The sequence below is a fragment of the Aegilops tauschii genome, chromosome 2, assembly GCF_002575655.3.
Source record: "Aegilops tauschii subsp. strangulata cultivar AL8/78 chromosome 2, Aet v6.0, whole genome shotgun sequence".
Lineage (NCBI taxonomy): Eukaryota > Viridiplantae > Streptophyta > Magnoliopsida > Poales > Poaceae > Aegilops > Aegilops tauschii.
In genome coordinates this window covers 263,506,137-263,519,626 of record NC_053036.3, presented here as the reverse complement: position 1 = coordinate 263,519,626, position 13,490 = coordinate 263,506,137, and the positions used below count along the sequence as shown (strand labels likewise).

General features: G+C 46.8%; 1 protein-coding gene across 9 annotated transcripts in view; it reads right to left on the bottom strand.

Annotated features, from left to right (window-relative positions):
- Positions 1–2,164: 2,164 nt before the first annotated feature.
- Positions 2,165–13,490, bottom strand: part of LOC120973310 (calcium-dependent protein kinase 18) — a 63,803-nt gene continuing 52,477 nt past the window's right edge. For 4 of the 9 annotated variants that reach the window (XR_012202449.1, XM_040398814.3, XM_040398815.3 and 1 more), the window contains 2 exons: positions 2,793–2,966; positions 2,165–2,669 (listed from right to left, as the gene is read on the bottom strand). Coding sequence is in view for 5 of the 9 variants with exons in the window: in XM_040398814.3 (XP_040254748.1) it covers positions 2,520–2,669; positions 2,793–2,966 (324 nt within the window). In the remaining 4 variants the exon portion in view is untranslated. The remainder of the gene's footprint in view (positions 2,670–2,792; positions 2,967–13,490) is intronic. The other 5 variants (XR_012202452.1, XR_012202450.1, XM_040398817.3 and 2 more) reach the window with 4 other exon arrangements.

Sequence of the window (13,490 nt, the reverse complement as noted above, 5' to 3'; positions counted from 1 at the left end):
GGGAATAATGTATGTTGTCATTACGGTATGACCGATAAAGATCTTCATAGAATATGTAGGAACCAATATGAGCATCCAGGTTCTGCTATTGGTTATTGACCGGAGAGGTGTCTCGGTCATGTCTACATAGTTCTCGAACCCGTAGGGTCTGCACACTTAACGTTCGATGAGGATTTTATATTATATGAGTTATGTGATTTGGTGACCGAATGTTGTTCGGAGTCCCGGATGAGATCACGGAAATGACGAGGAGTCTCGAAATGATCGAGAGGTAAAGATTGATATATAGGACGATAGTATTCGGACACCGAAAATGTTCCGGGGTACCAGGTACGTATCGGGTCACCGGAAGGGGTTCAGGGACCCCCCCCCCCCCCCCCCGCAACTATATGGGCCTAATGGGCCAAGAGAGGGACATACCAACCCTAAGAGGCTGGTGCGCCCCCATGTAGGCTGAAATAGGAGGAGAAGGAAAGAGGGGAAGGGAGAAGGAAAGGGGAGGATTCGGCCTCCCTCTTCCTTCCCTCCCCCTCTCTTTACTTTCCCCTCCGGTGAATAAGGAAAGGGGGCCGAATTGGGGAGGAACCCCAAGTAGGATTCGGCCTACTTGGGGGGTCCCCCTTGGCTGCTCCCTCTCCCTCCCACCTGTATATATGAGGGCGGAGGCGCCTAGAACACACAACATCTGTTAGCCGTGTGTGGCGCCTCCCTCCACAGATTACACCTTCGGTCATATCTTCGTAGTGCTTAGGCGAAGCCCTACGCGGATCACTTCAACATCACTGTCACCACGCCGACGTGCTGACGGAACTCTCCCTCAACACTTTGCTGGATCAAGAGTTCGAGGGACGTCACCGAGTTGAACGTGTGCAGAACTCGGAGGTGTCGTACGTTCGGTGCTTGATCGATCGGAACGAGAAGAAGTTCGACTACATCAACCGCGTTGTCAAACACTTCCGCTTTCGGTCTACGAGGATACGTAGACACAGTCTCCCTCTCTCGTTGTTATGCATCTCATAGATAGATCTTGCATGAGCGTTGGAAATTTTTTGAATTGCATGCTATGTTTTTTGTAGAGGCCGAATTCATGCCACAGCCACGATACGCTAGATCCCCACCATCCCCTTAACCAGCTATGCACGGGTCAACCTGGCAATCAGAGCCACGATACGCTAGATGTCAACCTGGCAATCAGGCCAAGCTTGCGCCGACGACCCTACCCACGGGTCTCATATCAGACCCACGCCTGAACCCATCGGGTTACCCAGCCTAATCGGGCACCCATCAGGCATGACTAAAAACAATTTATTAGTTTTAATTTTCGCTTATTATGGTACTATTTTCAATAGTGGCGAACCAGGCTCGCGTACACTACGATATTTATGTCTGCGAGCTGAAGTAAAATGAGCATCCATGTGCTACCTTTATAGTGCTCCTGAAGCTCCACTTCTCATCAGCTAGGCGAGGTGGTACTAAAATTACCTACGTTGCCCACTTTTGCCAGTGCCCCGTGCGGCTGCATATCCACCATGGGCTGATGATGGCTGAACAGTGCTTGGGCCCATCATTTGTTTTGAGAACTTAGCCCATCATACATATATGTGTGTTGTGTGCACAAGAGAATGATTCAAGGCCGAGCTCGTTTGGGCTCTTGGCATAGTAGTCATGTGTTGCCCACTTGCCATCGGTAGAAAAAGCTCTCTGATGCCGTTTTACATGCATTGCTACGTTCGGTTGTTCTGAATAAATTAATTAGCAAGTATCTTCACCAAAACGTCCACACATAATATAATATTTTAATCACTATATTAATCGGGTGACCCACGGGCAGAATATTATACCCATACTATACCCATATATTATCGGGTTACCCATCGGGGCTTACCCATGGGTGAATATGGCGACCCAAACACTACCCATTCGGGTCGGGTGCCCATGGGCGCGGCCGCCCATGGGTCAGATTGCCGGGTTGACGCACGGGCTTTTACGGCGACCAACAACGAGGGGAAAGCGGAGGATGGAGGAGTTGGCGGTAGCGGGGCCTAGGGTAAGTTCCCCCAATCACCCTAGAAGAGGCGTGCCTGGCTCTTTTCCAAATTCTGCGTTTGAGCCATCTATTCTCTATCATCCTTCTCATGATTCATGTTCTAGCCTTCAGCATGTCTAGTCAATTTGGCTACCTCATGATGCTTTTATAGAATAGACGCGGGTTACATAGTTCGATTCAAACACATGAGTACATAACCATCCGTTAATTAGAAGTCCAACTGTAGCCTAACTCATGCACTTCCATATTCAACGCACATCGAACATGTGTTGGTTGTGTGCAGCTTTGTGGTGTAGAGAAGTATGTGTATATTGTGTTTGTATCTCTTTTGATGCTACATTATGAGTCAATAATATCAAGAAAATATTAGTTTACACCACGAAGCCCCTCTGGCAACACTTTTGATTACATGTGGCGACGAAAATCTCAGCACTCACTGGACTTGGTGGTGTTATGCGAACTATGAAAACTATTACTTGGAAACACTCCGTGGAGTTGGGTTGCGTGAACTCATGCTTGCAGTTTTCAAGAGCCTGCGAAATTCATCAAGGCTTATTTTGCCATCTTTGTCAATATCAGCCTCCTCTAGGAGGGGGTCAATAGAACCCTTCAGTCCTGTATTCTGCAGACAAGAAGCACTATATCATGAGAAGCTTGAACTTCTTACACAATTGGAATCTAGTAGTATTACTAACAATCTTGAAAAGTACAACGGACGATGTAGTTAGGCAGCTGTTAAGTGTACCATTCTCAGTTCATTAGGTGTGATATAGCCATCACCGTCAACATCGAATTTATCAAATGCAGCCTGAGAAAATGATTTCCACTTCTCAGTATCATGTTCCACCAGCTGATGCACATGTAGTGTGGCAGCAACAAACTCTTCGAAATCAACAAATCCATCAGTGTTACTGTCAATCTGCTCAAGCATAAATATAAAATGTTGATGTGTTGTTGTTTTCTATAAATAAATAAATAAATAAGTATCAATTTCTGAAGTACAAATTGTGTTGATTAACTGCATGACTTTTATTCCTTTCTTTTTGAATGATCATTGTTGCATAGTTACACAAAAAGGCAAACCACTGTAGGTGCAGGTATGGACGCAGGCATGACAGCAGAGCGCGTCCCACCAATTCTATTTGCAAACCACCTTGATAGATTCTATCTCTAGTTGTATTTATTTTCTTATAGCTGGGGTTTGTATCTTTATCTATATATAAGAGATACGGAATCTATAACTCCCGAACAACCTGTATTTGTGAATCTCGTCCCGAACCCGTCCTAAGCCGTCGGATGACCGCACCGATCTTGATGCAGGAGGACAATGCCACGTCATTTTCTTTGACCGTTCGGGACGACCGACATGACCACCGAACGCATCGGGTTATCCACTCCCCCTGCCTCCACCGCTCACGCACTTTTTCCCCTTTCTCCACATCACAGGCGGCGGGCCGAGCTCCTGTGGAGTGGCTGCCCTGGAGGCGTCGCCGGACACCACGGCAGGAGGAGCTCGCGTGGTGGACACCCCGACGGCGTGGGGACTGTTAGAATTAATGGGCTAGGCCCATAGCAATTTCTGAAATCTCAAAGCCCATGTGTAAAATGGCAAGTGGTGGTGCTAAGTTTAGTCCCACCTTGGAAGTTGAAGAAGAGTTGGACCTCTTTATATAGTGGGTTCTCTCCACCACTCTAAGTGGTGTGTGAGAAGAGAAAGGGAAAACCACACGCGCGCGCTCGCTCGCCTCGCCTGGCCGGGCCGGGCCGGGCCGGGCCGGGCCGTGGCGAGGCGAGGCAGCGCGTACATGCGACATGCGCGTGAATGGTCCGCCGAAATCCGGTCCGTCTCCTTGCAGGAGCGCAGCTTCCTTTTGCCGTTTTATTTTTATGTCTTGGCAGACAAGTTTTTGATTTCTTGTCCGGTAAGTATACGAATTAGAAACCGAGTCGGTTTGGGATTGTGGTCGCGACACAATACCGCCTCTGGTCCTAATATATATACAGCTACCGGCTGCGGCCAGAGACACACCGAAAAACACCTAGGGTTTTGCCTCATCTCACAACTTGCGCCGCCATCGTAGTCTACTCCATCCCAAACGCCGGCGTGCATCGGCGCGTGGGAGAGCAGGTCTCCGGAACCGTTCGTCTTTGCGATCCTGCACCGGGAGAGGACGAATTAGGTTTTTGGGAAGCGCTGTGCGCGACTGCTCAAATTCGTCATCACGGGTCGTCTTCCGTCCAAGTCGGGCGGTGCTACTCATCGTCGTATTCATCGCCGTCAGCAGCAGATCGTCGCCAACATCGTCATCAACACTGTCGCACCCATAATAGCTAACGATCAGTACGTCCAACATCCTCTGTTCATGTCTGTTTCTACAGCTATTGTTACGTGTTTGCTGCTGTTATGCATGTCTTGCTGTTCTTCTAGTTTGCAAGATTATTGCATGCTAGTATCTCTTCTAGTCATGAATTATTTACTGGAATTAATCATGAACTTGCCTAATATTCCAACATTCCAAAAACCTAATTGTAGGCAATTTCCTGAGTTAACTATGGCTGGATTTGCTGATGCACTGAGGCCGGATAAGTTTACCGGTGTGCACTTTAAGAGGTGGCAGGTGAAGACCACGCTCTGGCTTACTGCTCTGAAAGTTTTCCACGCTAGTGTTGGTGCTCCAGAGGGAATAACCGACGAAGATCGGAGAAAATTCCAGGAAGCGAATACTATGTTTGTGGGATGCATTCTGAGTGTTCTTGCTGACCGTCTGTGTGATGTGTACATGCACATAAACGACGGAAAAATTCTGTGGGATGCACTAAATGCAAAATTCGGTGCAACAGATGCAGGCAGTGAACTGTACATCATGGAGAGTTTTCATGACTACAAGATGGTGAATAACCGTTCTGTGGTTGAACAAGCTCATGAGATACAGTGCATTGTGAAGGAACTTGAACTCCTTAAATGTGTTCTACCCGACAAATTCGTGGCTGGGTGCATGATTGCAAAGTTGCCTCCTTCATGGAGGAATTTCGCCACAACTCTGAAGCATAAGAGACAGGAGATATCAGTTGAAAATCTGATTACATCTCTTGATGTTGAAGAAAAAGCTCGGGCTAAAGATACCACTGAAAAAGGAGGTGAGGTTCAGCCTACTGCTAACATGGTGCAGAGGTACCCACAGAACAAGAACAAAGGGAAGAACAAACCTGTTTTCAACAAGCCTACCAAGACTACTACTTTCAAGAAGAAGAAGTTCAACAAGGCTGAGCTAGAGTGCTACGCCTGTGGGAAGCCTGGACACTTTTCCAAGGAATGCCCTGAACGTGCAGACCGCAGAGGGAAAACAAGCTCCAAGACTGTCAACATGGTGACCGCTAGCAATACTGATGGGTATGGTAATTTACCTATTGTGCTTTCAGTATTTCAATCATCTTCGTGGTGGATTGATTCGGGTGCTAACGTTCATGTGTGTGCTGACATCTCCCTGTTTACTTCTTATCAGGTCGCAAGGGATTCTTCCGTCCTAATGGGGAATGGGTCACATGCTTCTGTTCGTGGCATTGGCACGGTGGATCTGAAGTTTACTTCGGGAAAGATCGTGCAACTAAGGAACGTGCAGCATGTCCCTACTATGAACAAGAATCTAGTTAGCGGCTCCCTTCTATGTCGAGATGGATTTAAGGTAGTTTTAGAGTCCAATAAAGTAATCGTGTCAAGATTTGGACAATTTATAGGAAAAGGCTATGAGTGCGGAGGCTTGTTCCGCTTTTCTCTTTCAGATTTTTGCAATAAGTCAATAAACCAAATTTGTGCTAGTGTTAATGATGATGCAAGTATTTGGCACTCTCGTTTATGTCATATTAATTTTGGTTTAATGTCTCGGCTATCCAGCATGAGTTTAATTCCGAACTTCACAGTTGCCAAAGGTTCTAAGTGCCATAGTTGTGTGCAATCTAAGCAACCTCGAAAGCCTCATAAGGCTGCCGAGGAGAGAAACTTGGCACCTCTAGAACTCATACATTCTGATCTTTGTGAGATGAATGGTGTGTTGACAAAAGGTGGAAAGAGATATTTCATGACTTTGATTGATGATGCGACTAGATTTTGCTATGTTTATTTGTTGCAAACTAAAGATGAAGCATTAGACTACTTTAAAATCTATAAAGCTGAAGTTGAAAATCAACTAGAGAGAAAGATCAAGCGTCTTAGGTCCGATCGTGGTGGAGAGTATTTTCCAAAAGTTTTTGATGAATTTTGTGAGGAACATGGTATTATTCATGAGAGGACGCCTCCCTATTCACCTCAATCAAATGGAGTGGCCGAGAGGAAAAACCGCACATTGACTGACTTGGTGAATGCCATGTTAGACACTGCTGGTTTATCTAAGGCATGGTGGGGGGAGGCTCTATTGACTTCATGTCATGTCCTGAATAGAGTTCCCAACAATAATAAAGAGAAAACCCCTTATGAGGAGTGGGTTGGGAGAAAACCATCACTTTCTTATTTGCGTACTTGGGGATGTTTGGCAAAGGTCAATATTCCTATTCCTAAGAAACGCAAACTTGGACCAAAGACAATGGATTGTGTCTTTCTAGGGTATGCTCAACGGAGCATTGCTTATAGGTTTTTAGTGGTAAAATCTGAAGTACCTGATATGCATGTTGATACTATAATGGAATCTCGTGATGCAACATTTTTTGAGAACATATTTCCTATGAAAGATATGCATAGCATTGCTAGATTTTCTTCTGAGATAATTCCTGAATCTAGTACAACTGATGAATATTTCGAACAATCACATGAGGAAGTCCTTGAGAAGGATAACAATGAAGTTCCTAGAAGGAACAAGAGACAAAGGATTGCAAAATCCTTTGGTGATGATTTCATTGTATACCTTGTGGACGACACACCCAAGACGATTGCAGAAGCATATGCATCTCCGGATGTAGATGATTGGAAAGAAGCTGTTCATAATGAGATGGACTCAATTCTTTCTAATGGAACTTGGGAACTAACTGATAGACCATATGGTTGTAAACCTGTGGGCTGTAAGTGGGTGTTCAAAAAGAAGCTGAAGCCTGATGGTACTATTGATAAGTACAAGGCGCGGCTAGTGGCCAAGGGCTACACTCAGAAAGAAGGCGAAGATTATTTTGACACCTATTCACCCGTTGCTAGAATGACCACCATTCGAGTGTTACTTTCCTTGGCTGCCTCTTATGGTCTTATCATTCATCAAATGGATGTAAAGACAGCTTTTCTCAATGGAGAGTTGGAAGAGGAGATCTATATGGATCAGCCTGACGGGTTTGTGGTAAAGGGTGAAGAGAGAAAGGTGTGCAAGTTGTTAAAATCTTTGTATGGTCTGAAACAGGCACCTAAGCAATGGCATGAGAAGTTTGAAAGAACTCTGACTTCTGCAGGATTTGTCATTAACGAGGCTGATAGGTGTGTTTACTATCGCCATGGTGGGGGCAATAGTGTCATATTATGTTTGTATGTGGACGACATACTGATCTTTGGTACAAACATTAATGCAATTAATGAGGTCAAGTCTTTTCTATCGAAAAGTTTTGACATGAAAGATCTGGGAGAAGCCGATGTAATTCTAAACATCAAACTTATTAAGGATGAGAGTGGGATTACATTAACGCAATCTCACTATGTTGAGAAGGTCTTGAACCGATTCGGTTTTATGGATAGCAAGCCTTCTCCAACACCTTATGATCCCAGCGTGACACTCAGAAAGAACAAGAAAGAAACGAGAGATCAATTAAGATACTCTCAAATTGTCGGTTCACTCATGTACTTAGCTAGCGCTACAAGACCAGATATCTCTTTTGCTGTGAGCAAACTGAGTAGGTTCATGTCCAACCCGGGTGATGATCATTGGCATGCACTAGAAAGGGTCTTGTGCTATCTGAGAGGTACTATGAGTTACGGAATTACTTATTCAGGGCATCCTGCTGTGCTAGAAGGATATAGTGATTCAAATTGGATCTCCGATGTTGATGTACTTTACGCAACAAGTGGGTATGTATTTACTCATGGTGGTGGCGCAGTGTCATGGAGGTCTTGCAAGCAAACCATATTGACGAGGTCAACTATGGAAGCAGAATTAACTGCTTTGGACACAGCTACTGTTGAGGCAGAATGGCTGCGTGAGCTCTTGATGGACTTGCCGGTTGTTGAAAAACCTGTACCGGCTATTCTTATGAATTGTGATAACCAAACGGTTATCGCTAAAGTGAACAATTCTAAAGATAATGCAAAGTCATCAAGACACGTGAAAAGACGTTTGAAGTCTGTCAGGAAGTTGAGAAACTCCGGAGTAATAACTGTTACGTATATACAAACAGACAAAAACCTGGCAGATCCCTTTACAAAGGGACTATCACGAAATGTGATAGATATTGCATCGAGGGAGATGGGTATGAGACCCATAGATGTTACACCATAGTAGTAACCCAACCTTTGTGATCGGAGATCCCGTGAATTAGGATCTGGGAAGAACAAGCTATTGGTTAACTGAGGAGAGTAATAACTTATGATCGTCTCCAAGTGAAGATGCAAAACTCTCAGAGCTGTAAGGCTCAGATCTGTAAGGCAGGTTGGCAACATGCCTTAATGTGGTTCTATTGGCTATAATTAGCAAAGATGCTGTCCTACAGAGCAGTCTTGAAAGAACACACCTATATGAGTTCTGACTGTAAACGTCGCAGTCTATGAGATTTGGGTGATCTCTAGTAAGCTCACGAAGAGACCAGGGAGTATGACGTATAAGCTCCAAACCGCGGGGTAGCCTACTGGCGGTCAGGTACTGGTTAAGACTTTGAGTGAAACCTGTTCACACAAAACTAGCAATTCAAGGCATAGTCCATTGTCAAGTTGTGAATGGATGTAGCTTAAAGTTCTAGGCAGAAGTTCAACTTAACAGTCTCTGCTGAAACACTGGTATATTAAACAAGTGATGAGAGAAGGCAAATCTCTAAATGGGTATTTGAGATCTGGTGGGGGATTGTTAGAATTAATGGGCTAGGCCCATAGCAATTTCTGAAATCTCAAAGCCCATGTGTAAAATGGCAAGTGGTGGTGCTAAGTTTAGTCCCACCTTGGAAGTTGAAGAAGAGTTGGACCTCTTTATATAGTGGGTTCTCTCCACCACTCTAAGTGGTGTGTGAGAAGAGAAAGGGAAAACCACACGCGCGCGCTCGCTCGCCTCGCCTGGCCGGGCCGGGCCGGGCCGGGCCGGGCCGTGGCGAGGCGAGGCAGCGCGTACATGCGACATGCGCGTGAATGGTCCGCCGAAATCCGGTCCGTCTCCTTGCAGGAGCGCAGCTTCCTTTTGCCGTTTTATTTTTATGTCTTGGCAGACAAGTTTTTGATTTCTTGTCCGGTAAGTATACGAATTAGAAACCGAGTCGGTTTGGGATTGTGGTCGCGACACAATACCGCCTCTGGTCCTAATATATATACAGCTACCGGCTGCGGCCAGAGACACACCGAAAAACACCTAGGGTTTTGCCTCATCTCACAACTTGCGCCGCCATCGTAGTCTACTCCATCCCAAACGCCGGCGTGCATCGGCGCGTGGGAGAGCAGGTCTCCGGAACCGTTCGTCTTTGCGATCCTGCACCGGGAGAGGACGAATTAGGTTTTTGGGAAGCGCTGTGCGCGACTGCTCAAATTCGTCATCACGGGTCGTCTTCCGTCCAAGTCGGGCGGTGCTACTCATCGTCGTATTCATCGCCGTCAGCAGCAGATCGTCGCCAACATCGTCATCAACACTGTCGCACCCATAATAGCTAACGATCAGTACGTCCAACATCCTCTGTTCATGTCTGTTTCTACAGCTATTGTTACGTGTTTGCTGCTGTTATGCATGTCTTGCTGTTCTTCTAGTTTGCTAGATTATTGCATGCTAGTATCTCTTCTAGTCATGAATTATTTACTGGAATTAATCATGAACTTGCCTAATATTCCAACAGGGACGAGCTCGTGCCCGCGGCGGAGGAGTTCGTGCGTGGCCGCGGCGGGAGGAGGTTTGTCCGGTGGATGCCCCGGCGGCGTGGGGAGGAGCTCGTTCCCGCGATGGAGGAGCTCGTGCGTGGCCTCGGCGGGGCGCAGGAGCACGACTGGTCCCTGGTGGCGGGCCGAATCCCTCCGTGTGCTCCTCGCCGGCGTGAGCCCATGCCGCCGCGATTTCTGGTCCGCGCAACCGGCTAAAGGTGCGGTCGTGGGCGGAGGCCGAGGCCGAGCGCCGCCTGCTCGCCTGCGCCATCACGGCGTGCGTCGAGGTCGTCCCTGTCTGCGAGATCTTCGCCAACGCTGACCATCAAGTCGGCGCCGCACTCCGGATACACTTCCCTCCGCAAGCTCGTCGCCAAACCGGTCGAGGTGCCGCCGTGGGCAGAGCCGAGCGCGCCTGCGCCAATGCGGCCGGCGTCAGGGGCCGCCTCTATACGCGTGGTCATGGCCGCTGTGGCCATCACCAGGCGCAGTGCTCCGGGGTGAACGAAACCAGTGACGAGGACGTGATCGAGGTGGTCTTTGCCGCCGTGGCCAACACAAGGCGTCGCGCTCCATGCATGTTATCAGGCAGACATGCTGCTTCTGGCCTTCAACATCCTAGATCAGACAGCAACGGGTTCAGGCAAAACCGAACGGGGCCAGCACAAGGTGCCACTAACTACACCGCCAGGCTGCTCAAGGCCTTCAGCAACACCATCGAGCCACACAACTTCATTTACATGCAGGTAGCATCCCGGACCTACACAGGATGCTCAAGGTGTTCTGATCCATCCGGACATGCAGGTAACTTCATTTAAATTTAAAACAACGGCAAATGTACACCAATTTTTAGCCACCATTTGGCAAACTTATAGATTTGTTTTGCCATCAGTGCGTGTTTCACGACCATGGCAAATTTTCTTTCTTTTTGCATCATGTCAAAATTATTTTTTATGCGACCATGGTAAATTTAGTTCTATGGTCACAGCAATTTTTTCTATGCACCATGCATTTTTTAGTGCAATTTCTTTGCACCCACGATAATTTATTTTTGAATAAATTTCTAAATTTCATACAAACGATGGCAATTTATCTTCCATAGCATGGCAACGTTTTTTTTATTTGTACATCATGAAAATTTTGGTAGTTGCCATCTATCATGGCATTTTTCTTTTTTCTGTAGGTACTGTGTGGTAGTCAATTATAACAATTGATAGCAATTTCTTGATTTTTGTGGCAATTTTAATGTACAGTTTTTTCTCATTTTTTCAGTTGGGTCTTCTTCACTGTTTTTGTTTTTTTGCTGCAATGTTTTTATATAATAGTTTCTGACTGCTTTTTCATAATCATTTGGGCCAGCAGGCTAGCGAAAGGCCCAGCTGACGTGGGATTCGGTGGTTCGGGCTGGGGGAACATGGCAACGAACAAAACCGTTCGGTGATCCTGCTGCATCGAACGTTTTGTTCAGATCGCTCAACTCCCAGGCCGAACGTTCGGCACATATCGACGTCCAAGAGATATCATTCCAATGATAGATATACTGTTGCGAAAGGTGACTCCAGTCCTATTTGGACGTGGAAAGGTGTGAACCATATTCTATTAGGACGTCCCAATATAAGAAATGTAGAGACTACGCAAACCATGAGTGGCGTGGCTATGGAGAAAATCCAAGCAACCATTAAGGCCTTGTTCGTTTAGCCCCCACCAGTCCAGGATTGGGGCAAAATCCCTGACAAACCCCATGGTTTTGCCCCCAGGGTTCAATCCCGGTCAATCTTAAAAGGGCATTCGCTTAAACCCAGCCAGGGTTTAACCCCAGCCTATCCCCTCCCAAAACCCTATGTTTCACGGCGAGACAATCCCCACCTCACAGGAACGTATCTGGTGCACCAAGTCAATGGGTGCTACCAGTGCATCGGACCCCGTTGCACATTAAAAAATGTTCAAAAAAATCCGGCAAAAAAATTAGTGTATCGATACAACACCAATGTATGTTGTCGCAAAAAATCAAATCAAAATTCAAAACAATGGTCAAGATACAAAAATGACAAATTTGACGTCAATGTGCTAATGGGCCAAAACTGAAGCCCAACTTGTGTTACGTACTACTCAGTGTCAAATTTGTTATTTTTGTATCTCGAGCAATGTTTCGAATATTGATCTAAACTTTTATGACAACATGCATTCATGTTGTGTCAATGCACTAATTTTTTTCTGATTTTTTTGAACATTTTTGAATGTGCAACGGCCGACCGGTGCACCGGTAGCACAAATTGCCCCGGTGCACCAGATACATCCCCCCCACCTCACCTCCCATGGAAGCATACCCCCCACCCGAGCGACAAAAGAAAAATGATATCTTTCTCTCCTCTCTCTAGTTCTCTCGTGCGGTTGGAGTAAAAGCATAAAACCACCACAACTGACGTTAAGGTACAAAGAAACCACCATTTTTTTCTTCGCTGATAACTACCTTTTTTTCTTCTAAAAGTTAAAAAAAATCATGATGAGCAGTTTGCTTAAATTTAACCACATTTATAACAGTTATGGCCCGCATGTAAGCACTGACATGGTAAAATAGACTGTTATGACTGGTGGGCTTCCCACATGTGTCTCCCTTAATAAAATTCTCCATGTCAATTTTTTTGCCTCACTCCTTAGCTTTCCCCACACCGTCAAGGTCCCTTCCCATGGCTGTGGCTGCTCCCGATCCCCTCCGCCAAATCCCACCAACAAAATTCTCGCCACCGCCGATGCAGGTGTTGGAGCACGAGATCGAAAGCTAGGACCCAATCTCAATGAGTTGATGCAGGTGCTGGTCGTGCCACGCCAGTTTTGACCACCACAAGGAGAAGAGCGACCAACAGCTCGGCGCAGGCCTCATACCGGTGGCCCCCAATGCCGTGTCAAAGCTCAAGCGCGAGACCAGGGAATGAAGCCGCGGAAGGGACCTCATCGCCAAGCCGCTGGTGGGTGGTGCCCCTGCCGGTCAAGCAACGGCACATGGGGTGGGCGCACTGACAGGTGCGCACTTCGAGCAACCGGCCCGCCAGCTGTTCGATGCACCTCGCATCGGCATCGGCTCATACCGCTCCTGGCCCAAGGAGAAGCGGCAGGAGTGGCTCTTGTCAGAGCTTAGGCGCCGGACTACTTCAACGCCTACATGATCTCCATCGCGACGGCATCATCTGGTGTGATCGTCGTCGAGCTCATGCAGCGGGAGTGCCACGTGGGGCAACCCCTCGGGTGGTCCGGCTGTTCGAGAAGCTAATCGAGTAGCCTAGCAATCGATTCTGCCTCTGCACCCCTTATTCTCCAGCTCCGACATGATAAGTGTAGGGTCGCGCTATTCGTCACCTCGGATGAGGAATAGTTATTCTTCACCCCCTCTATTTTGACGTTAATACACCGTATTTTTAGGTTTCGTAAATTTTA